The sequence below is a fragment of the Brachypodium distachyon genome, chromosome 3 (assembly GCF_000005505.3).
Source record: "Brachypodium distachyon strain Bd21 chromosome 3, Brachypodium_distachyon_v3.0, whole genome shotgun sequence".
Classification (NCBI taxonomy): domain Eukaryota; kingdom Viridiplantae; phylum Streptophyta; class Magnoliopsida; order Poales; family Poaceae; genus Brachypodium; species Brachypodium distachyon.
Genome location: NC_016133.3, coordinates 52,324,253 through 52,347,288, shown reverse-complemented (window position 1 = coordinate 52,347,288; position 23,036 = coordinate 52,324,253). Strand labels below are relative to the sequence as shown.

Genomic DNA, 23,036 nt, shown 5'->3' with positions numbered 1-23,036 from the left:
AGACAACTGCCACCATCTAGGGTTTTGGGTTTCTCAAAAAAAAAATCCGGGGTTTTGGGTTAGATCTCATCTCATTGTCTTCACCGGAATTTATCAGTTCGCCTCGTCTCGCGCTGTGAGCATGGGAACCTTGGGTCTCCTCCATGCATGAGTGTTTACTAATTTGAATCGTGTGGTCTTCATCGACGATGCTATCATGGAGGGTGCGATGCCATCGAGAAAGGTACTCTGGTTGTTCCTCTGCTGGCGGTACAGCGGGAAAAGAGTGTTCTACTCACCGCAGGTTTGATGCATCCGATCTTACGGATTTTATGTTTGTGTTCTCACGGATATGTTCATACGGATTTAGTGCGTTTTTTTAGATGTGTCATGATGCTTTTGTTGCAAGATCTTTCATGGCTTTGAGATCCTTACGTCACGTGCTGGTGAAAATTTTGCGATTCGACGATTTTTTTTTAACGGGGACAAACTGTGTACTTTTAGAAAATCATCGATCACCGCCCCAGGTGCGTTCAATGTTTATGGTTTCTCATATTTTTTGATGGGTGATTCAGAAAATACATGGAGCTTCACTCACAGCGTGCCACCGGCGATGTATAATTTCCTTTTTATATATATATATTCCTTATAAGGTTGGTTAATTTAATACGGCTTTGTTGGCCTGCTTGAAAAGAAGGTTTCACTAACAAAGCTGTCGCCAGCCAAAAGATCCCCGCCTGTATCACATCCATGTTATTAGTTGACCACCTACCGATTGCAGCCAAGCTACGTACCAAGCTGGGACTTGCACCATGAGCGCCATGCTGCGCGGCCCACCCGAGAATGCTAGTACGAAGCTAAATGACAATCGCCATTATGCATGGCCCGCCCCAGAATGCTAATTATAAGTTGGGTACGCCGCACGCATACAATTCGTGTCATCGTCTAGACACGCACCCGAGATCCCGCCAAGCATTGTCTTTTGCCATAAGAATCATGTGGAATTTTGTTTGCTTCAACGGGCGTTCTCGCTTCAAGTCTTCAACGCAATCTCCGAACAACTGACACTGCATCCTCTCGCATGGTGGACTGATGCTATGGAGACGAACAGCACCGGGGTTTTTTTTTCACAAGTGACGACATACGGACTTCGATTACGCGACTCGGCTCGTCCAGTGGCATGCATTTGCAGTTTTGTTTCGTAGAACATTGGCATCTGCAGCTAGGCTTCCCTTTCCGGTGATCCATCTAGCTCATTAATGGCTTGGAGGTTTGCAATTGGTCCACAGTCCAGGCCCATGCCTGACGAACCACATGTCTGTTTCGTACCGAAGCGCGTTTCTTCCCTCGCCATCGGACTTGTGATGCGAACCTGCATCTCTGTACACATTGACGGAGATAGATGTCACTTGCATTATGGTACAGAAAATCAGCATTCCGTTCCTTGAGCAGTTCCGGTTAAACCAGTACTACATCTCAATTGCTAACAAAGGAAGGTATTATGGACTGTGACGGATCAGCTTGTGAATTGTTTTTCTATGCAGGGTGGAGCTACCTGAGGCGTGCCATCTCTCATTCGATAATAAGGTAAAAGAAAAGTCCGCGAGGAGTATCCAATGATTGCCGATAAACTTCATTTCACCCCTTATCAACAACCTGTTAGAAAAGTAGCAGGAGAAAACATCAAGGCGATTGTTAGATATGTCATGTTATACCATGGCTGAGATTCACTTTGTTGCGACAACCAGCAAGAGCCTGAATCTGCTGATGTGGATATTTTAGGTCCTCTGTGTCACTTATTTGGCATTTACTGACAAATACATAAACCAATTACTCGCTCCGTCCGGAAATAATTGACTTTGATTTTATAAAAATCATTTATTTCCGGACGAAGATGGTAGCAATTTTACTTGCTAGTAGTAAGTGTGCACACACGTCTTAAAGAGTGCTCCATATATATAAACATGTCTTTCGAGTTTTTTTATGACTGTTTTCCACAATGAGCTACTTTAAATAAGTGTCGTGGTGTAGAGATATAAGCTTGCACGTGCAGCACGACCCACACAGGTTGTACCATATAAAATACAGGAGCACACAAATATATTGAAATACGTACATGTTAACAGGAGCCATAAAAAGATAAATTAAATTGCCCATGAAACCATATGCTTTGATCTTGTAGCATCCCGCCATAAGAACCATTAAATGAAAAAGAGTCTAATACCATGATACAAACTACGGATCATAACATCAAAGCCACACAGGGATTGACACCAAAAATAACTATGGTGAAATTGACAAGTGACGTGTTGACATTCATTGCCCCCTTTCACCTAAAATATAACCCTATTTATGTTGGCGTCGTATCCGGTGAAAACCATTTTTATAGTATAAACTTTGCAAACTCCATTTTAAAATGTTCAAAAGTTCTCAAAAAAATTACATATGTTAGAGAATTAATCACAAGAAATCTCATTTTCCCTAGCTCTGGCTCCATATCTAATCGCCACATGGACTTTAATTCCGTGCACAAATTTGATATTACGTGCAACCAACCTAGGCTTACTACAAATGACCGAGTGGTTGGCTCATGGTTTGAGATTTACTGTCACATAAATTACTCAAGGACCAACTAGCAATCTAAATTTAAATTACGGCATACTAATCAACACATTCAATCGTTAGTCTTGTAAATATCCACGAAACATAAAGACGGGTTTGCACATGATAGCACGCTATTATATATGGAATAAAAAAATGGAATTCATAGGCTTGTTCGCAAAGTTCAAATTTTGTTACGGGCATGAATCGCGATTGGCAAGTGCACCTTCGCATGACCTAGTCTTCGCTCGACACTAACGGAGCAATAAATGAACACTAAACCAACAACAAGAGAAATTGAAAGCTCTCCAAAGATGAATGTTGCCCGAGAGAGGAGACTATTTAATATGCCAAGCTGGTTGTGAGGCGGACTTGGTGTAGGATGTTGTCCCAAGTAGAAATGGACATTTAGGATGATTCCCCTTCACCTACTAGACAGTTGAATTATCCGCTTGGTACTTCTGCTATCGTCAGGTGATCCCAAGCCCACTTCGCCGCATCGTGCACTGGAGCGACAATCCCAACGCTCACGCCTCGACCACCCGCTTCAGATCACTCGCTTTTAAGTCCAGCCTCCAGCCTCATCCTCTCCATTGTTCACGTACCCGTCTTTTTTAATACAACGTGATGAACTAGTAACGAAAATTACTAGATCCATATAAAATATGTGACCGTGTTGTACTCCCTCTGTCCATAAATATTGTACGTTTGGGTTTCAAATTTCTCCAACAAAATAGTGTATTTCCCTATTTCCAAAGCACTATAGACTAAGAAAAAATGCTTCTCTCTCACTACACGAAAATCAATGACATTTCATCACGCACTTAACTCATTGGAGGTGGGAAAATTAAAGAGGAAAGAGATAGTGGTTGGCACATTCACAATGCATTTTCTATCTCAATGCTTATTTATTTTTTGGAAAATCTCAAACATACACTCTTTCGCTGATAGAGGGAGTAGCATTGTAAGGGAAGGATGGATAATCTAGACACAATGAATTTGCCAACAAACTTCCACCTGTAAGATCGAAATCACACATCCCACCTCTGCCTCACTGACAACTCAACCACTGACATTGGTCCCCATGTCTACAACTTTCCTCCTTCCTCACCTCTCGTTCACCTTTCATGGGATCGTGAAGATGCCTGCGCCGCCGCCGCATACATTTTGATGCTAAAAAGAAATTAGGTCAACCCTAGCAACAACTAGTGAGACGGTGTCGTAGCCTTCCTCACTCTCTTCATCTCCCATCCTCGAGCGCCTGCAAAACAATTCCTCATATCTCCTTCATTTCATCGCATGTCGTTCAGTCTCTTCCTGGCCCCTCCACGTGGTGTTGAATTAAGTTTTTGAAGTTCTAATGAATCTGTTGCCTCCAAGGGAATTTGTCACTCGGTAGGAATGATCGTGTATCTTGCTTTCCCCCAAGGGAATTTGTCACTCGGTGTCTCAAGTACGCTCATTGGATGTAAATTTCTGAAAAATAATATTGGCACTCCATGATGACTAGACACGAACAATTGTTTCACTTTCACAAGTCCAAGGAGGCGGAGTTCATGTTTTTTTAGTGATGCTCAAACAATTAGGTTTTCCTCGTAGAGAAAAAGGTGCATGCAGTAGTTTGCACGGCACGCGGTCACGCGGTCGTGTGGATAAGGGAGGAGCAACGAAAGCGTCTTCATGACAAGGACAAAGAGCAAGCCTTAGCGCAGTAACCGTGTGGGGGATGTCACCTGTTGGGGAACGCGGTATGCTACGCTAGCACAAAATAAAAATTTCTACCGCTTCCGCCCGGATCAATGCTGTAGATAATGGATCACGAGATTACCACTAGATGCACAGACCTGTAGCAGAAGTAGAGTCGATGTAGCGCGTCGATGCCGAGTAGTCAAACAGCCTGCTCCTCCTCGCCGATCCCACGAACAGTTCGTCCAAGCGCCGCAGGTGCAGCGCCTCCGAGGTATCCACACGTACAGGGAGGAACTCCGTGCGGCGGACTGCTAGATCCGATTGCAAGGCTTTGGGCGTGGAGGTGTGACGGCCGAGTCTAACTCGCGTCTGGATTGGTGTAACCCTAACCGGGTACGTCTCCTCCACTTATATAGACCTCCTTGGTGGGCTTCAACACTTGAGGCCCGTTAGGAGTCTAAACCCGATACGAGTTGGATCCTATCCAATTCGGTCACATCCCCTTAAGCGTGCGACCCTACAGGTTCACGGTCAGACGGACACGACTACGAGCTCGGACTGCGGGTCCGAGTAACACCTTACTCGTCCACTGGCACCGACTCAAGTCGATAGTTGGTAGTGGCGCCTAGCAGCACGTGCCAACTCCCGAGGAACCATAAGGTATATTGACGAACCATACAATGTGTCATATGCAACATTCCTTTTGCCTCACGATATGTGTGTCGAGCTCAAGGCGAGTGCTTGTCATCCTTGTGGATAGCTTGACTCTCTTCTCGTTCTTGTGATACAGATTCCCGAACGGGTTAACACTTAACCCAAGTCGCATGGCCATGCTTTCCGAATCTGATCACTCGAGAGGGCCCAGAGATATCTCTCCGAACAGGAGGGGCAAATCCTATCTTGATCAACTATGACTCGCAGCATGCTTCTCAGCAAACCCGAAAGCTACCTTTATAACCACCCAGTTAGGGAGTAGCGTTTGGCAACCCCTAAGTAGGCCGATTCACATCCCAAGCTCATGCGATGACCTCAGGTCTAGGACTGGCATATACATCGTACTTGAGACTAACAAATGACAATCATCTCGTTGTGTCTCAGTGCGGGTCTGTCCGACTCAACAATCTCATTGTCGAGTCCATGCTATCAGTCGGCAACACCTTGCCCTATGACTTGTGAAACATAGTTATCATACTGATTCACATTGCTAGTCTAGGTTATGTGTCCGCATAACCTCAATGACCAAGGACCATTAGAACAACATCATAGAATATATAGTCTCACAAACAAATCACGCATTTATTGATACATATCAGTGATGATGTTCAAGGACAATAACAATAACTCGTGAATACATAGGAAATAACATCATCACATGATTGTCTCTAGGGCATATCTCCAACATCACCATCATCTTGATAGACACATCGAGTGGTTCACTAGAACAAATAAGGCAAGAGGCAACGAAAGGTATTATTATTAGAGAGGTTTCTAGAAATACCTTCCGTTTTCATATTTTCTTGTACGTAAACCACTGTAGAGAGTCAAACACCACCATAGCTCAATAAGGTCACAGATCAATAAGTTCACATAATAGAGCCGTAAAAAATAAACAACAAAGACGTGGCAAATATTGAGAACTTGCTATTGCTCAAAATCACATCTCATGTTAAGAGAAAGGAAAAACATACCACTTTGAATCTCAAATTCTTGCATACGTCCATTTTCAACTCTAAACTCCAAAACTAATTGCTTTTGAAAAATTTAAAGTATATTTTTTTACTCGTCGCAGACGATTTTTTGTTTCCCTAAAATCATTATTTTTTCTTTCTAATATTTATAGTTTTTGTTTTGATTGATTTTCCCAAGTTCTTTTTACTTAAGTTGCTTACACATATGTACTGCCGTATAATTGATGTCAAGCATCGGTCGCGTGTCGGTTCGAAACTGATTTAGATAGGGTTAAGAGGATAACCACTTTCAAGTTTATTAAGATTATTAAAAACGAGTTTAATGCAATAATTTAAGGTCAAATAATTAGTATTGTGTTTTGCAAAAAGTCCAAGCAACCCATTTTTCAAGGGAGAAATTGACGCAACACAAATGAGCCCAAGCGAAACGGGTTCATGCCCGCACGGGAAGCAAACAAGCCGCTGCGCCGGTCGGCCCGGAGCATGACGCCGTGGAGGAGCAGACGAAACGGCCCGGAGGCTCCTCCGCCGCTCCATGCACCAAAAGTAAAGCAAAGGGCGCCGGAAGCCAACAAAAAAACAGGCACCGCACCGCCCGTTTGACTGCGCTAGCTGCATCAGCGTCAGCGCCTCGCGTTTCTCCCCCACCCTTTTCCGTGCGTCCACACCCGGGGACTCCTCGCAGCGCTCTCGTCGTCTTGCCATTTTGACCCTCCCGTCCGTTCCCATCTCCCCACCCGTGCATAAGCCTTTCTTTAATCAGCTCATGCTCTTCCCTCGCCTCGCCCTCGCCTCCTTAATTTATTCCTCCGGTCGCCGGGGAGAATTAGGGTTTTGAGGAGCCTAATCTTCGTTGTGTAGTTATAGAAAGAGGGTGGCCGAGACGAGGCGCCCTCTCCTCCTTCCTTCCAGAGACGCCAGCCGCGATTCGGCTTGTGAGGTGTGCGGAAAGGCTCGTGCAGATCCAGGCGTAGGTCCTTTTTGGGATAAAGGATAGAGACGGTGGAAAGGGGAGGAGCACACGCTCGAGTGTACACCGCGGTTTGCTTCTGCGGGAGGGCGAAGGAGGCATGAGCTTTGGGGGCCTCTTCGACGGCGGCGGCGGCGGCGGCATGCAATTTCCGTACCCCGGCGGCTTCTCGTCCTCGCCTGCGCTCTCCCTCGCGCTGGTATGTGTTCGACGATTGTTGCGGCCGGGTGCTTTTGCTTGCCGTGGCCCTTGAACGAGTTCTCTTCGTCCCGTGTTAACAGGACAACGCCGGCGGCATCGGCGGGCGGATGTTCGCGGACGGCGCGATGGCGGGGGACGCGGAGGCCCAGAATGACAGCCGGTCGGGGAGCGACCACCTGGACGCCATCTCCGGCGTCGGAGACGACGACGACGACGCCGAGCCCAGCAACCCCCGCAAGCGGAAGAAGCGCTACCACCGCCACACGCCGCAGCAGATCCAAGAGCTAGAAGCGTAAAAGCCCTGCTCATAGCCCGTGCCCGCATCCTTCTCTCTCTCCGCCTTTTTTCTCTTGTCCTCTCATGCATGGATTCGTCCGCGTTGTGTAGGCTGTTCAAGGAGTGCCCCCACCCAGACGAGAAGCAGCGCGCCGAGCTCAGCAGGAGGCTTTCCCTAGATGCACGGCAGGTCAAGTTCTGGTTCCAGAACCGTCGCACCCAGATGAAGGTAAATTGCTTGCGACGAATCGTACCATTTTCATTTAGTTTTCCAGCCCGTACATATAGGTGGCTTTGTGCAAATTACTGACACGGTTTCTCTCCGTGCCAAGACGCAACTGGAGCGGCACGAGAACGCCCTGCTGAAGCAGGAGAATGACAAGCTGCGCGCTGAGAACATGACGATCAGGGAGGCCATGCGCAGCCCAATGTGCGGTGGCTGTGGAAGCCCTGCGATGCTTGGGGAGGTGTCCCTAGAGGAGCAGCACCTACGCATTGAGAATGCACGGCTCAAGGATGAACTCAACCGAGTCTGTGCCCTTGCCACCAAGTTCCTCGGCAAACCTGTATCCCTCATGTCACCACTCCAGCTGCAGCCACACCTGTCAATGCACTTGCCAAACTCGTCATTGGAGCTTGCGGTCGGGGGAATGGGTGGTATAGGGTCTATGCAGCCTACGCTGCACGGTACTATGAGTGAGTTTGCTGGCGGTGCCTCAAGCTCGATGGGCACGGTGATTACACCCGCACGGGCAACTGGATCTGCTATAGCATCAATCACGGACATCGACAGGTCTATGTTTTTGGAGCTCGCAATCAGCGCAATGGATGAACTTATAAAGATGGCACAGGTGGACGATCCTTTGTGGGTTACTGGCTTGCCTGGTTCTCCCAACAAGGAGACACTCAACTTTGAGGAGTATCACTCCTTCCTGCCAGGTATTGGCATGAAGCCTGCTGGGTTTGTTTCTGAGGCCTCTAGGGAGTCCGGCCTGGTCATCATCGACAACAGCGTTGCACTTGTAGAGACCCTTATGGACGAGGTTCGAACCCATACCACCTTTTCTCTTTATAAGTTTGATCCTATTTATTGAAGAGTTTCATTATGCTGATTTTGCTATTGCTCCATTCATTTCACAGAGACGGTGGTCTGACATGTTCTCATGTATGATTGCCAAGGCCACAATCCTTGAGGAGGTTTCTACCGGCATTGCCGGAAGCAGAAATGGCTCGTTGCTGCTGGTTAGTGCCTAATTGTCCCCAATGTTCATCACATGCATGGAGTGTATAACATGTGACCTCTGAGTTGTTAACTTCGCTTGTGTTTCTTGCAACAGATGAAGGCTGAACTACAGGTGCTCTCACCTTTGGTCCCCATCAGGGAGGTTATATTTCTCAGGTTTTGCAAGCAGCTGGCTGAAGGTGCCTGGGCAGTAGTGGATGTATCTATTGATGGATTGATGAGAGATCAAAATTCTGCCACAACATCCACAGCTGCAAATTTGAAGTGCAGGAGGTTACCTTCTGGCTGTGTCATGCAAGACACTCCCAGTGGCTTCTGCAAGGTAATATCCAGTTACATTGTTACAAACTTTATGTTTCAAATAGCTCACTCAGATTCTCTTAGGCCTGCCCTTCTATAATAAATAATATCTGGGACTACAAATTAGGGCTATCTGCCACATTAGCGCAAAGAAATGTTGGCATATTCAAAGCTAATGGAGCTATCGCTGTAGTTTGGAACTGGGACTCTTACATCAAAGTAACTGGTCAAAGTTTACCCCGAAGCATTAGAAGTAACCATGTTTGTTACATTGTTAATTCCACTACTTCCGCACTACCACTGTGCCTTCTCTCAGAACTTGGGGACATCAGCGTTGTTTTCGAGAGCGTTTTGTTTAATCTTGTTGATTAGTTTATGATGTGATTTGGTGATGCCCATGCAACATAGTGTTCACAAGTCAAGGCCTAATTGATTAGTTAGGGTCGTGAACCCACTACCCACATAAACTTATCAATTGGTCAACGAGGAGATGGGTTAAACAAGTTATCTGGGAATAATGAAACATTTCCATGGATCCAACACCATTACCCAAGCATGTTTATATATGTTTATTTGTCACATGATCACCTTTTCTAGGGTATTAGATGCTTCTACCCTTTGGGTGCAGCACCTTGGGTAACTTATTGTCCGCGTTTTTATCAATGTGTTCCTGTCATGTTAAAATCTGGGCCACTTGCTCATTTTCTTGAGTAAAGAAAACCTTCTTTGCGTACTTGGGATTTGCACAGATCTTAAGACGTTCTCAATCTTCCACTGACGAAGGACATATCATTGTTTTAAAACTGAAGGTGAGAAGTGAGGAATGACCCCTTTCTTGCGAGTACAGTGAGAGAACTCTTGCACGTAATTTATTTTGCAGTTCGTTGAAGCGAATAGTTCTGTGAATTTGGAGAACTTCAGGAGCAACGATTCCTAGTCGAAGAGCTTTGGATTTTTTTTTATTCTGCCATTCTTTTAACACTTTACTAACACTAATAACATGCTTTCTATGATCTACACATAAGTTTTATGGACTGGTCACTCATTGTAAGATCTTATTGAGGAATCTTGTTTGTATCATTTGGGACTTTCCAAATCAGATGGCAACATAGCAAAATTGTAGCATCAGAGTGATGTCAAAATTTGTTGGCAAATCCATGTGCAGAAGTATCAAACTAGAGATATGATCTTATCTTGCTCAAGATGCAAATTTTTCTATCATTTATTTACTGAAGTTGTTTCCATTCCCTATTTTGGATCCCTTCCATGTTACTAGATCTCTTATGGATCATTTCCAAGTCTCGCTAGACAGTAATAATAAAATGGTAAGCCTGGTACATAGTATTCAACTATTACACACCAGTAGTTTCACATCTCGGGACTGGTTAACAGGCAATCATCCCATGTGTGATTTTCACGATTTTACCCCATCAGAAGTATAGGTTCAGAAGGTAAAGAAAATGTTATCTCTGCACTGTGTACCCACAGTTGTGCTGTATGTGCTCAGAGCGCAGTTGGTGTATTACACCTCAAGACAATTGCATGTGGGCGTGCATTTATGTCTAACGGATGCATTTACCCTGTAGGTCACATGGGTTGAGCATACGGAATACGATGAGGCATCTGTACACCAGTTCTACCGACCACTTCTCCGATCTGGTCTCGCCTTTGGTGCCAGCCGGTGGCTTGCCACGCTGCAGCGCCAGTGTGAATGCTTGGCCATACTCATGTCACCTCCTACAGTAGCCGCAAGTGAACCAATGGGTACAGAAATTTCTTGACCTTTTTTCGCCATTTTCCAGTGCACCCTGTAAAGTTTACTGTTTCTATTTCAAATAACACGCACCAGCTGCATTTTCGTAGTTGAGAACACATTTTTCCAAGCATTTTTATTATGTTAGAAATAAGACTACCTAGGGATGTTGCGAGTATCCTGTAACATTGCTATTCTGTTATAAGTAAACTGTTTTTTGGATCAGATTAGGTTCTAACTTCTATTTTAATACATGAATAATTTTAAAAAATAATATTAACAATGTGTTTCATTTGGTGCCAGCTATATCACTAGAGGGTAAGCGAAGCATGCTGAAGCTTGCACGCCGGATGACGGATAATTTCTGTGCGGGCGTGAGCGCCTCATCTGCTCGTGAATGGAGCAAGCTGGACGGTGCAACAGGTAGCATTGGTGAGGATGTGCGAGTCATGGCACGAAAGAGTGTGAGTGAGCCTGGGGAGCCACCTGGGGTGGTGCTGAGCGCCGCCACATCAGTATGGGTGCCCGTGGCTCCTGAGAAGTTGTTCGACTTCCTGCGTGATGAACAGCTGCGTGCAGAGTGGGATATCCTCAGCAATGGAGGACCCATGCAGGAGATGACTCGAATCGCCAAGGGGCATCAGAATGGAAACTCAGTATCCCTCCTAAGAGCCAGTGTAAGTATTTGCTAACCTGCTTCTGTTCTGTTGCTTCTTTGGCTAAGGCACATCACTATGACGAGAGTGAAATTGAACGTACAACAATGTCGTTGTGTGTTCCTCATGCTTTCCCAAAAATTGGGTATGGCCTGTGCATCACCCAAAAATTGGGTTCTACACTTGACATAACCTTCTCCACATAGAATAATACTTCAACACCATATCCAGTAATCAGTATTATATTGTGAACTGACAATGACAAGGAGAAGATCACAAACAAAAGTCTGGCAACTTTCTATCAACTACTGTTGATAGTCTCGGGTAGATGAAAAAAGGTCGTAATCATGGACCAAAAGCTAAAGCCGACTAGAAAGTCTAGAATGACTAGCACCACACTTTACACAAGGTCTGCAGGAAGGTACAGGCTGGGGACCCCAAATTTGGGATGCAGACCCAGATCTGCTTGAAAAGCTGTCAGGTTGACAACTTTCATTGCTGTGTAGTGCGTACGAAGTGTGACCATCCAGACCCCAAGCTGGTCCGGATCCCGTGTGCAGCTCGTGTCGTCCTTGTTTCAGTGGACTCCGTAATAACAAAATACAGTTTTAGAAAAAACAAGCCCACTGTTTTGCCGATCCTCCAAACACTAGCGCAGGCAAATAACGTGTCAATGTTAAATTAATTCCGAATTGTTTGATTGTCTGATATGAACTATTGGTGCTTCTCCATCACAGGGGGCTCAAAAAATAAATTACTTTTTGTCCTGGGCATTTTGAGGTGCATTATTTGATAGTGTTAATTTGATATATACAACTGCAATTCTTGCGTATTCCAAAAATGCCACTAAAATTCTCGTATTTCCAAAAATGCCACTGCAAATCTACAAATACCTGATATGCTGTGATTCTCATCATTTATATGTTACAGGCCATGAGTGCAAACCAGAGCAGCATGCTGATCCTTCAGGAAACGTGCACTGATGCGTCGGGCTCGATTGTTGTATACGCTCCTGTGGATATCCCGGCAATGCAGCTTGTCATGGAAGGTAGAGACTCCACCTGCGTTGCGCTGCTGCCATCTGGATTCGCCATTCTGCCTGATGGTCCTAGCATCGAGCAGAAGACTGGTGGCTCATTGCTGACCGTAGCATTCCAGATTCTTGTGAACAGCCAGCCCACAGCCAAACTCACCGTGGAATCGGTTGAGACTGTGAACAATCTTATCTCCTGCACCATTAAGAAGATCAAGACGGCGCTGCTGTGCACGACGCCTGACTGTTAGAATGGATTTTGTCTTAGGGATGACCGGCGGCGCTGAGTCTGAGTCAAGAACGAACCGCACAATGGAAAAAAGTATCCTTTGCTAGGTGATAAGGATCTTCCTTGACAGGTCCTTAGCACAGAGCAATGGTGGTGGTTCGGGTATTGACTCGGCCTCTTCCGTCCGCTGTATTCCCAGGTACCATGCATTTTAGATATTTCTTGAAGGAAATACTTTAGCCCCATCGTTTTGGAGTCTATGTGTACTTTTTGGCTTGTTAGTCGTCACTTTTATATTGCCTCTTTCTGTTGTAAGGATAAGCTGGTATGCGAGTGGGCTGAGAAACGCTGGGTTGAGTAGTGCCGTTCACAGCTTCTGGGAGCAGGAAGTCTAGGATCAAATATGAATCTTTGAAAGCTATCTTCCAATAATGTCTCTGTGACGGTGGCATTGCTATGGACCAACTGAAATTTATTTTGCAATTAATAGTTGGTCAATGTTCTGATTGAATCATGCTGCACTGCACTGTGCTGTTTGGTGTAGTAGCTTTAAATCACTTGGACTACCTACTTACAATTATGATCATAAATAGTGATCTTAAAAAGAAAGTAAGCGGATGGACCACGAACTCACGAAGTGAGGAGCGGTGCAAAGAAATATTCTGGATTTACTCCTGTACAACACATAGCTACGGGCGCATAGGATCATTGCTCTTTGCTGTCCGCTGTGTGGGGTCGCGAGGTGTTATGACGAAAGCGATGGGTCATGCCACCACTCAGTTTGACAGTTTGTGCGTGCAGCCGGAAAAGCCTTTGTCATCTCATCGACCCAAAGAAAAAGCAGCAGTTTTTACCCTCAGTTTAGAAGGAAAATCCGATAGATGCCAAGCAGCTTGGCTAGATGCACTGTTCGTATTTCCCCTGTTTTCCGACCCTGCCCGTACTGGACCGCACACACCCGAAATCTCTCGGCACTCCTTCCCTTCTTGTCGACAAGCAGACAGGCCCTCGTGAGGCGACCCGTGAACAACGCGGCGGCCGCTGTAGTGTTCACTCACGATGCCGCCACAACATGTCTCGACGTACTCATGATTTACGGAACCAAGTCCGAGTTCTCCGGGAAACAGACAGTCACAGGGCAGTACAGAGCTTTGCCGTTACATCGATGAAAAGCAAATATGCAATGCCACAAGCTGCTGAAAAAGAACCTTACCATTTGCCAGCTTCTGTTGCCGAAAACTCCTTACAGTATGCCAATAGAACTACAGAACAAATACGAAGCTAACTTAGCACTTGAGAAAGTCAAGTAATATGCCATGGTTTAAGCTCGATATGGTATATGGACCGGCACAGCGGACGCTTTGACCTGTTCAGATTATTTCGCCTAACCAAAAATTGGAATGGATGGTGGTTCAGATGCACACTAATATGAAACAATGGAAACATTAAACGACTTATTATACTTCCACCATCCCAAAATAAGTGACTTGGATTTGTATAAATTTTTATAAAAATCCACGCCATTTATTTTGGTACGGAGGGAGTACAATTTTCCATTGATTTGCCGAGTACTATTACGTCCTATGTATTTGAGAAAAAAAGAGGTATTTACGTCCTATAGCAACTCGAGTGTGCATCTTTCTCTTTGAGGAAACAACCTAACTGTATTGATTAACAACGCAAAGTCCACATCTTTTGCAAAACATACCAATCATCTATTCATCTGCCGTGGTAACTCGATGCAATAACCTTTTGTTTAAGCATGTACTCTAGAATGAAAAATGCCCCAAGAATTGCTTTTATTTATTTTACAAATGTCTAATACTAAGTCTAAATTTATTCCATGCGTTAATAATAATAAATGATGAAAGATCTGGTAAATACTGCTATTACAAATGGGAAAATCAAAACCGCTTGTACGAGTACAAGCTTGCGCTATCCCCACCACACAATGTGCTTTGAGATCTGAATATCTTGTTTCCAAGGAATTGTGTCTTCACTTAATTGCTTTCTTTCTTGTAATACATCTGAATAAAAAATCTAGACCGTGAAGTTACTATTATATTACTCATATTTCACATGTATCATCAAGTTTTCTCATGAATTTTCATGTTGATTTGGTTTCCAAAGCAGAATTTTGATTTCATCCGTTCACACTATTGATTACTTTTTTAGGGTGGTGGTGGGGTGTCGGAGCCTGAAACTCCGGCACCGGGGATGTTGGACACCCTCCTTTTGGTTCGGTGGAGAGCGAAGGGGATCGTTCCGGCGATCGCCGGCGTGACCAATGACACGAAGTGTGGACACGAGGATTTATCCAGGTTCGGGCCACCCGGAGGTGTAACACCCTATGTCCTGCTTTGAGTTGTATTCACGAGTTTGAGTGTATGTAGGTTGCCGGGGGTTCCCAGGCTTTGCTACTTGTCCCTCTAAGGGCTGATCTACTTGGATGAATGCTGAACTGAACTCTACTGTACTCAAACCCTTTGACCGGTGCCATTGGTTCTCCTTTTATAGTCAAGGGGATACCACAGGTGCCGATGCATGCAACGCGACACGTTAACCACACGCGTGTCAACGCCACAAGTTCTACTCTACTCCTGATCCTCGTTGGGTTTCATGCAACACCCAGGCCACCGTACGTGGTAAATAAAATGAACCGTAGGATAGCCGTTGTAGCCTTGCTGAGCAAGACTAGACCTGCCGATGTGACTCATGTCGGTGCATTAAATGCACTGCCTCTGCTGTCTTCACTGTTCCTCTGACCCCACCTGCAAGCCCAAGCTTCGGTAGCCGGGAAGCACCCCAGTACCGTTGCCTGGCCGGTTGCGGGGGCAGCGAGCTGTTACCTTGCTGGGACGAGACTTCTCAGGTAGCTATTGCGGTGGTTATCCTTCTTATCCTGGATCTTGGCCTTGACGCTGTCAATGGTGCCAGGGCTCTCAATTTCTAATATAATGGTCTTGCCAGTGAGTGTCTTCTTGTAATCCCATTGACTATTGTCTCGAGGGTGGGAGGCTTCCTGGGTTCGCCCCTTCGGGGAAGTTTTCCTTGCGGGAGCTTTGTCGCCGCGACCCAAGCGTCCGGCATTAGGGGGACCCCGTGGGCCGCTGGTGCGACATGGGGCATAATAATTTCTTATCCAGCTTTGTTATCTTTGTTTTGGGCCGCCGTTCACTAACACTATGCTTCAGTCTTACAAAACAGCGCATGTTATTGCCTCACCGGAAGAACCCCATTTCAAAGTCCATTGCAATTTTGCAATCACTATCCATACTTTGCAGAAGGATATGATCCCACACATCTGCAAGCCTTGAGAAATCCTAGTTTATAGGATTCATAGAGTGGTTTCCTCACCTCTGACGATCAATCTGGCATTGAGAAATCCTAGTCATCAATTTATAGGAATCATAGAGTGGTTTTCCTCACCTCTGACCATCAATCTACCTTATTTGTTATATTTGTGTGTTTTCGTCTGCAAGAATGGGTCATGTGATCCGTTGTTTCGTTGTAGATGTCGTGGCATACTCCATGAATTCAGTGGTTCTCTCGGCTCATCTTTTTGTGTTTCTGGTATTCTTTCTCGTCCATTCACCTGCGGTCTGCTGAGCAGTGGTTTCATAGTTTGTCTTGCAAGAAGTGTGTCCTTGGCCATGTTGCGCCCAATGATCTTAGGTTTCCACATTCTGATGTGGGCTCTCATTGGGTTGCCAATGGCCCTGCTTGTGTAAGCATGCTATTATACAATTTCATCACTGAATATGTAGAAACATCCAGATGCGATGCAAATGGTGGATCTAGATATGTTGACTTCGGAAGAGCATTATGAGATCTCATTGTTTATGTTCGACTCAACACTTTTTATCTATTTATTTTTTCACAATCACAAAGCTAGATCGATGCTCAAGAAAAGAATAAATATCACTAAAGTATTGAGGTCATGCGAAGTTAGTCATAATAACATGAAAAATGCATATTCAAGTTCTATCAGTGGAGGGGGGGGGGGCATATGGACATTAAGTCTGACCTACACGCCTACATGTATGGCCAGTTGACCATTGTCACAGAGGGGATATTTTGCAAAAAATCCTCGTAAAGTCCATTTTTCTAACTATGTGATCCCTCTTGCCATTTTTTCTCCCCATTCACATGGCTTTCCATCATTTCCAATTCCAAGAACCTCATGGATTGAGGGGCTGTTTGGTTGCCACCCTGAGATAAGCACGTCTGGCCTGATGGGTCCCTATGAGTTGCCTGAGTGTTGTTTGGTTGAAGCCTGAAGCTCCAGCTGCTTGCCTCGCCTGAAGGACCTGACAGCGCAGTTAGCCTGGCTCAGGCCACCGAAATTGGAGGCCTGACTCCGGCTGATCAAAGCTTTCGCTAGAACCCACCTATGCCAACACAAGGATAACTCTGACACAACACATGATGCAGCAGTTTTTTCTACTAAAAATGTATTAGCATTTGTGAGGTCAGCAGCACCAACCAAACAGCTATGTCTCAGGCATGCCTGTACAAGTAAAAATCATCAACTTCTCAGGCTAGTCTCAGGCAGCTCATTTTCTCAGGCATAGTCCTCAGGTAACGAACCAAACAGCCCCTGACTATGTGGGTTCACGGTTTTCGACTACACTGACATCTTTTGACAAGCTCTTCTACGCAAGGTTTCACCTCAACTCTAATTACTTCCATAGCTTCGTGGCTATGCCTAAAAGAAGAACATGGAGAAACAGCACACATAATACAAAATTGGAAGGGCTATTTATTGGGAGGAAATATATGACAGTGTCAAACCTGTGGTGAATGCATCTTGTAATTGATATAGTACGGATAAAACTTCTGTGACTCACATGGTGTATGACACAAATATGCATTATTTTATAATAGTAGGGCTTATTCGCCACCTTGCACGGTGTTTTTATGATTAGGAGCATTTAATAAGTTTAAAGAAAATCCAAAACTCCGCGAGAGAAATTGAGAAGAAATTACTTGCTTGTAGCCCCTAGCAGGGAAAACCCCTCTTTCATTTCGGGCCGGGGGGAGAAGGTCGTCAGAAAGAAGCACAACCTTCTCCCGATCTCGCCAGGGTTTCTGCGATGGCAACTCCACGATCCCCCAGCTCCCGCGGCGACGCCCTCCTTGACTCGGCGCCGCTACTCGGTGGCGGGACGCGGCGTCGCGGCGTGCTGCGCCGTCCATCCCTCCGTGGGACCGCGCGGCTGCTGCGGCAGGGCGGTCGGCGGGCGATGCGAGAGCCATCCCTGCTTGTGCGGGAGACCGCCGCGGAGCAGCTGGAGGAGCGGCAGGCCGACTGGGCCTACTCCCGCCCGGTGGTGGCGCTCGACCTCCTCTGGAACCTCGCCTTCATCCTCGTCTCAGCCGTCGTGCTCGTGTTCAGCAGCGACGAGAACCCGTCTGTGCCGCTCCGTATTTGGATCGCCGGGTATGCCGTTCAGTGCGTCCTGCACATCGTCTGCGTCGCCATCGAGTATCGTTTTCGCCACCGCCAGCGTGGCGGGCCCTCTATGGCGGCCGACGAGGAGAGAGGTACTGATGGATCGTCCTCGTCCACCGACGAAGATGCCGGCGTGAGCATTCCCCATGGTCGCATTGGCAACTATGTGCGGTAATATAAAGGATTGTTGAGACTCTCGAGTTTTTTTTTTTGTGAATACCATTCTTATCCTTTAATTTTGCGCAATTTTAGTGTCTTAGTCAGAGTAAGTATACTGATACCATATGTTCCTTTGTTCCCTGTAAATTGGCACAGGAGTTCATGAATATCCTGTGTGCTAATGTTCCTTGCTTGAATTATTCTGTGTGTGGGTATAATGAACTGTCTGGCTTCCAATTATTTGCCTGAAACTGATTATCTGAAGTCGTCTCACAATTATTACAAGCTGAGTAGGTTTCAAGTTATCTGGAGTAAATATTAGAATGGGCATACTAATTAGTGAATTTGAGCAAGTAGCTTGTCTTTGAAGCTTATTAGATTAGATTATATGACTCCAATTGTTTATTGTGTTGCCATCAATTTGGGAAATCTTCTTTACCTGAGTCAATATCCACCCAGTTTATCTAGGTATGGCTTTAATTCAGAATTTAAACACATGCGTTTTCTTGTAAATACTGAATACTATTGTTATTATAAGTTGCCCACACCATCTCAACCCTTGAACAAATTTAGACATATCTCTGGCCTGGACAGACACAGAAAACATGCTTTTGCACTATGATGCAAGTTTGCAACCAGACCAGTTTTATGTGAAATACATATGTAGTCGGTCTATTCTGCATCTCTGGTCATAGAAGCACCAGCCTTTATTTAAACCTCTTTTTTTCGTTGCTAAAATGCATTTGTGGTTATATCATATGAAGTGTATCCAGATTTTATTACAATGCCTTATAATTTATTTTGCCTGTGCAATCCTTTTTTTTTCAAAATATTAGGGCTACTACAAAAGTGTCAGCTTAGTGTAGCGCTGGGTGCTGATTTGTTTCACAATTGTTGGCTTGTTGCTGCCCTTAAATATTAAGAAACCTGTGTATACTTTCAAGTTTTCATTATGTTAATTTCCCACCATGTCTTTTTTCCTTACTGTGTAATTTTTGTTTGGGATCTGTACTGTTGCAGTATTGCAAAACACCTGGAGTCTGGTAATACAATGTTTTCCTTTATATGGTGGATAATTGGATTTTACTGGGTATCTGCTGGTGGAGAAGTTCTTACCCGCGATGCACCTCAACTCTACTGGTACATATAATTTGTTAAGAATGGTTGGAACTTTTAGTTTGGGTAATCATTTTATTTATTTGTCATGATGAACATATTTCCTTACAACTTCCTCTGCAGGCTTTGCATCGTCTTTCTGGCATTTGATGTTTTCTTTGTCGTCTTCTGTGTTGCTTTGGCTTGCATCATTGGTATTGCTGTTTGTTGCTGCCTCCCTTGTATCATAGCAATTTTATATGCAGTATCAGATCAGGTATGGTTTCTCATATGTGTATTACTACCTCCGTTTCACAAAGGTTGGCGTATTTGGTTTCGTTAAGACAAGGCTTTGACCAATCATAACTCTATTAATATGTGTTTTATCATTCATGAAATTTATATCTATAGATTCGTCTTTAAAAGTTCTTGCTAATAATCATGCTTTCCTATCATATAAGTTACATATTTATAGTGTAATTCTTGGTCAAAAGCTTGTCTTAACGAAATCAAATACGCCAACCTTTGTGAAAAGGAGGAAGTATTTAAATGTGTATTATGTGGTAATGTATCTGGTGTATATGTAAGCTAGTTTCACTAGATCTGCTCTTGTGTATTATATCCTGTTGGTCTAGAACTGCTCTTGTGTATTCTTGTGCTGTTAATTTTCATAAGACTCAATACCTGTCACCACATAATCTAGAAATTGTTGGAAAGCTCAACTCGTAAAGCTTTGTTAATTGTTGGTGGCCAAATATGAAAGGAAATTGTGGTCCAGCATTTCAATTATGCCAAGTAGTCAGATAAAAAAGGTGAACGTAAATTTATGCTTGGATTTAGCTGACCAGTTATGCATTACTCAGCCAGTTCAAAGACAGTTTTTTGTCAAATTGTATTTGACTGCTTTCTGTTGTTGTGTTGGTCCATGTCATATGAAGATTGTCAAATTAATTCATCAATTTATTTCTGTTGTTACTGACTTATGGTCAAACTGTTGCGCACTTCTGATGGTTAAATACAATGAGAAGCGGAAGTGCAGGTGTCAACCTGCCTCCGCTGAGTCTGGCTGACATATTGGTACTTCCCCCCAAAAAAAAATCTGGGCTTATATTGATGTGTTAAATTGCAAACCAATATTTGGTTTCCTAGCTTTTCTTAATATTTCTGGGTGTGTATTATTTTTTTAGTATGTGTACACATAGAATAAAGCATCATATTTTCATTTGAGTCGATGAAGAAAATTCTTTTTACAATCTGGCGGATATTAGGAAGGAGCATCTGAAGATGACATTCGTCAAATTCCGAGATACAAATTTCGGACGATGGACGAGACTGAAAAGAATTCTGTCAGCTTGACTGGTTCTTCTGGGGGCATAATGATAGAATGTGGCACCAACCAACCTATTGAGAAAGTACTTGCAGCTGAAGATGCGGTAAATTTTTCTAGTTTTTCTCTTTGTAATGTAGAAATTTATTTCTGAAGCCATTGCCTGCTTATATCAACACTTTTTTTGAAACTAGTTTATTAAACTGATTTATTCATCAATGTTGATTTCCCAATCTTGGTATACATTTTTTTTAAGGATGATATACTTCTCGTATGAAACTTAGCATCTATCTCTGTTTGGTATATCAGAGTTTCATGGTCCAGCTTAGCTGCGGAACCATGAAATGTTGCCCTGTTGTAAGGTTCCGAAAATCATCTGATTATACTGGAAAGAAAATAACCACTTGGTTACGAACTCAACTCAAACACATATTTGAATTAGAAAAGGCAAAAAGGTTTCTGCCACTGCCTGTAAATTCTCTAGTCTTTCTCTTTGTGATGTAGAAATTTATTGTGAAGCCATTGCCTGCTTACATCGGGAATGTCAACATTTTTTGGAAACTACTTTAGACTAATTTATGCAATATTGATTATTCCAGATCTTGATATTATTTACTTGTATGAAACTCGGCAGCTTCTCTGTTTTGTATATCAGAGAGTTTCGTAGTTGCAGCCAGCTTAGCTGCAAAACACCAAATATCACCAAATCTCGATATTATTTACTTGTATGAAAGAAAATAACTGTGTGGTTACTAACTCAACTGAGACATAACTTTGAATTAGAAAAGGCAAAAATGTTTCTGCCTGTGAATACTTTGCACACAGTTATTAGGATATAGAGATACACTAGATTGGACTTTTCTCCATAAAAATAATATCAGTCTTTAAAAAAAAAAAGATCAGTCTAAATTTGATAACATGAACTGATGAGTGCAGGCTTACTATTACTCAACACGTACATTTTGACCAAACATGTTTAGTATTTATATCGACTACTTGCACATTTTGGTCCTATCTCAGCAAGTGCTCAACCGTTCGTTGAATTTGTTGCTGTATCAGCTCATTTAATACCTTTATTTCGGAATAATTAGTTACCCACTTGGTCGACGCAGGAGTGCTGCATTTGCCTTTCAGCGTATGATGATGGTGTAGACCTGCGTGAACTACCTTGTGGTCACCATTTCCACTGTGCCTGCATCGATAAGTGGCTTCATATCAACGCGACCTGTCCTCTGTGTAAACTAAATGTCCGAAAAAACAGCAGCAGCAGTGGTAGTGAAGAAGTATAAATCTGTATTCATCAATATTCAGTTCTCTTTGCTACCATGGTAAGTTATTTCGCGACATTGGTACGTTTTTGTATCTATATATGTCTATAGTTGTAAATATATATTGAAGTACTCAAATTGTGATGTGTATGTGTTAAAACTGTTCGTCTTGTAGATGCCCGATAGTGGAACTATGCAAAGACTCAAGTTTGCCCACTTGCTTTGTGACCGTGTAGTTGTGTTTTAGAATTGTTCGGTTGACTTATCGGATCTGTTCATTTTTTGTGTGAGGAAAATAACTATATTCATTAACCAGTGGTTTAAGTCTGTCGGTTATTGATATATTTCTTAGTAAATCCATTTGATGTGGAGATGTGCAGTTGCGTGGCATTGAGACGCATTTTAGCATCCTGCAACAATTCCCACTGAAGTCAAGTTCTTTTTTGACTGAACTGAAGTAAAGTTCTCGATGACAACAGCTTATAACAAGTGCCAGGTGGGCTCGAGAATAGTGTGACTGCAAATCCTCGAATTATGGCTGTTGCCGGGCTATGACCTATGGAGAGCTGGATATTTTGAGAACTGCACGGTTTCTGTTTTCGTGCAATCGGGCCGTGCCGGGAGATGCCGGTAGAAATTCGATGGACGGCGCATGTATTGCGAGCTTGTAAGGGCGCGTAGAGGTGATCCTTTTCTTAGCGATATTACATAGAATAAAATCTGAAATGGAAGAGAGAGAAATTAAGAAAGGCACAAGCATTCTCTTAATTAAGAGATGATCACTTCACAACAAGGATAAGTCAAAAAAAGACAAATTCCTCATCGTACTAGATTTCATCTTTTCTTAATATTTATTTATTTAATTTTATTTATCTAACCGTAATTGTAAGATAAGACAATAAATGACGTGAAACTCATAAAAAAAGCTGCCTTAGCTGCTAAAAAAAAGGACAAAACTGACTTATCGATCATTGTATGCGACGTGCCGTCTGTAGCTTTCAGTCCAGACCTTATCCGTAAAAGATATTTTCATGTGCAAGAGTGTGCGTTTGCCTTTGCGGCTACATATGGAAGTTGTGCTGTGTTTTTTGGAGCAAAAGTGCCCCGCACTTTC

General features: G+C 43.8%; 2 protein-coding genes across 3 annotated transcripts; both read left to right on the top strand.

The window, feature by feature from the left end:
- The first annotated feature begins 6,573 nt into the window (after positions 1-6,573).
- Positions 6,574-13,105, top strand: LOC100841844 (homeobox-leucine zipper protein ROC5). The gene is made up of 9 exons (XM_003570037.4): positions 6,574-7,126; positions 7,209-7,420; positions 7,516-7,633; positions 7,737-8,447; positions 8,545-8,646; positions 8,742-8,969; positions 10,534-10,711; positions 11,004-11,377; positions 12,287-13,105. The coding sequence occupies exons 1-9, from the start codon at positions 7,028-7,030 to the stop codon at positions 12,638-12,640; spliced, it is 2,376 nt and encodes a 791-aa protein (XP_003570085.1). The 5' UTR covers positions 6,574-7,027; the 3' UTR covers positions 12,641-13,105.
- Positions 13,106-17,631: 4,526 nt separating this feature from the next.
- Positions 17,632-22,258, top strand: LOC100842859 (E3 ubiquitin-protein ligase At1g63170). Of its 2 annotated transcripts, XM_010237511.3 has the most exons (6): positions 17,632-18,244; positions 19,253-19,372; positions 19,472-19,604; positions 20,596-20,760; positions 21,767-21,982; positions 22,098-22,258. In XM_010237511.3, exons 1-5 carry the CDS (start codon positions 17,715-17,717, stop codon positions 21,941-21,943), a joined length of 1,125 nt encoding a protein of 374 aa, XP_010235813.1. In that variant the 5' UTR covers positions 17,632-17,714; the 3' UTR covers positions 21,944-21,982; positions 22,098-22,258. The 2 variants fall into 2 exon arrangements, with proteins under 2 accessions (XP_010235813.1, XP_003570089.1); XM_003570041.4 differs by having other exon boundaries at positions 17,633-18,244; positions 21,767-22,237.
- The last annotated feature ends 778 nt before the right edge of the window (positions 22,259-23,036 follow it).

Excerpts from the sequence above, each read along its gene's own strand:
- LOC100842859 (XM_010237511.3), top strand. The coding sequence starts at position 17,715 with ATGGCAACTCCACGATCCCCCAGCTCCCGCGGCGACGCCCTCCTTGAC. Across the intron at positions 18,245-19,252 it reads CGCATTGGCAACTATGTGCG|TATTGCAAAACACCTGGAGT; the intron begins GTAATATAAAGG and ends GTACTGTTGCAG. Across the intron at positions 19,605-20,595 it reads TATATGCAGTATCAGATCAG|GAAGGAGCATCTGAAGATGA; the intron begins GTATGGTTTCTC and ends GGCGGATATTAG.
- LOC100841844 (XM_003570037.4), top strand. The coding sequence starts at position 7,028 with ATGAGCTTTGGGGGCCTCTTCGACGGCGGCGGCGGCGGCGGCATGCAA. Across the intron at positions 7,127-7,208 it reads CTGCGCTCTCCCTCGCGCTG|GACAACGCCGGCGGCATCGG; the intron begins GTATGTGTTCGA and ends CCGTGTTAACAG. Across the intron at positions 7,421-7,515 it reads CAGATCCAAGAGCTAGAAGC|GCTGTTCAAGGAGTGCCCCC; the intron begins GTAAAAGCCCTG and ends CGCGTTGTGTAG.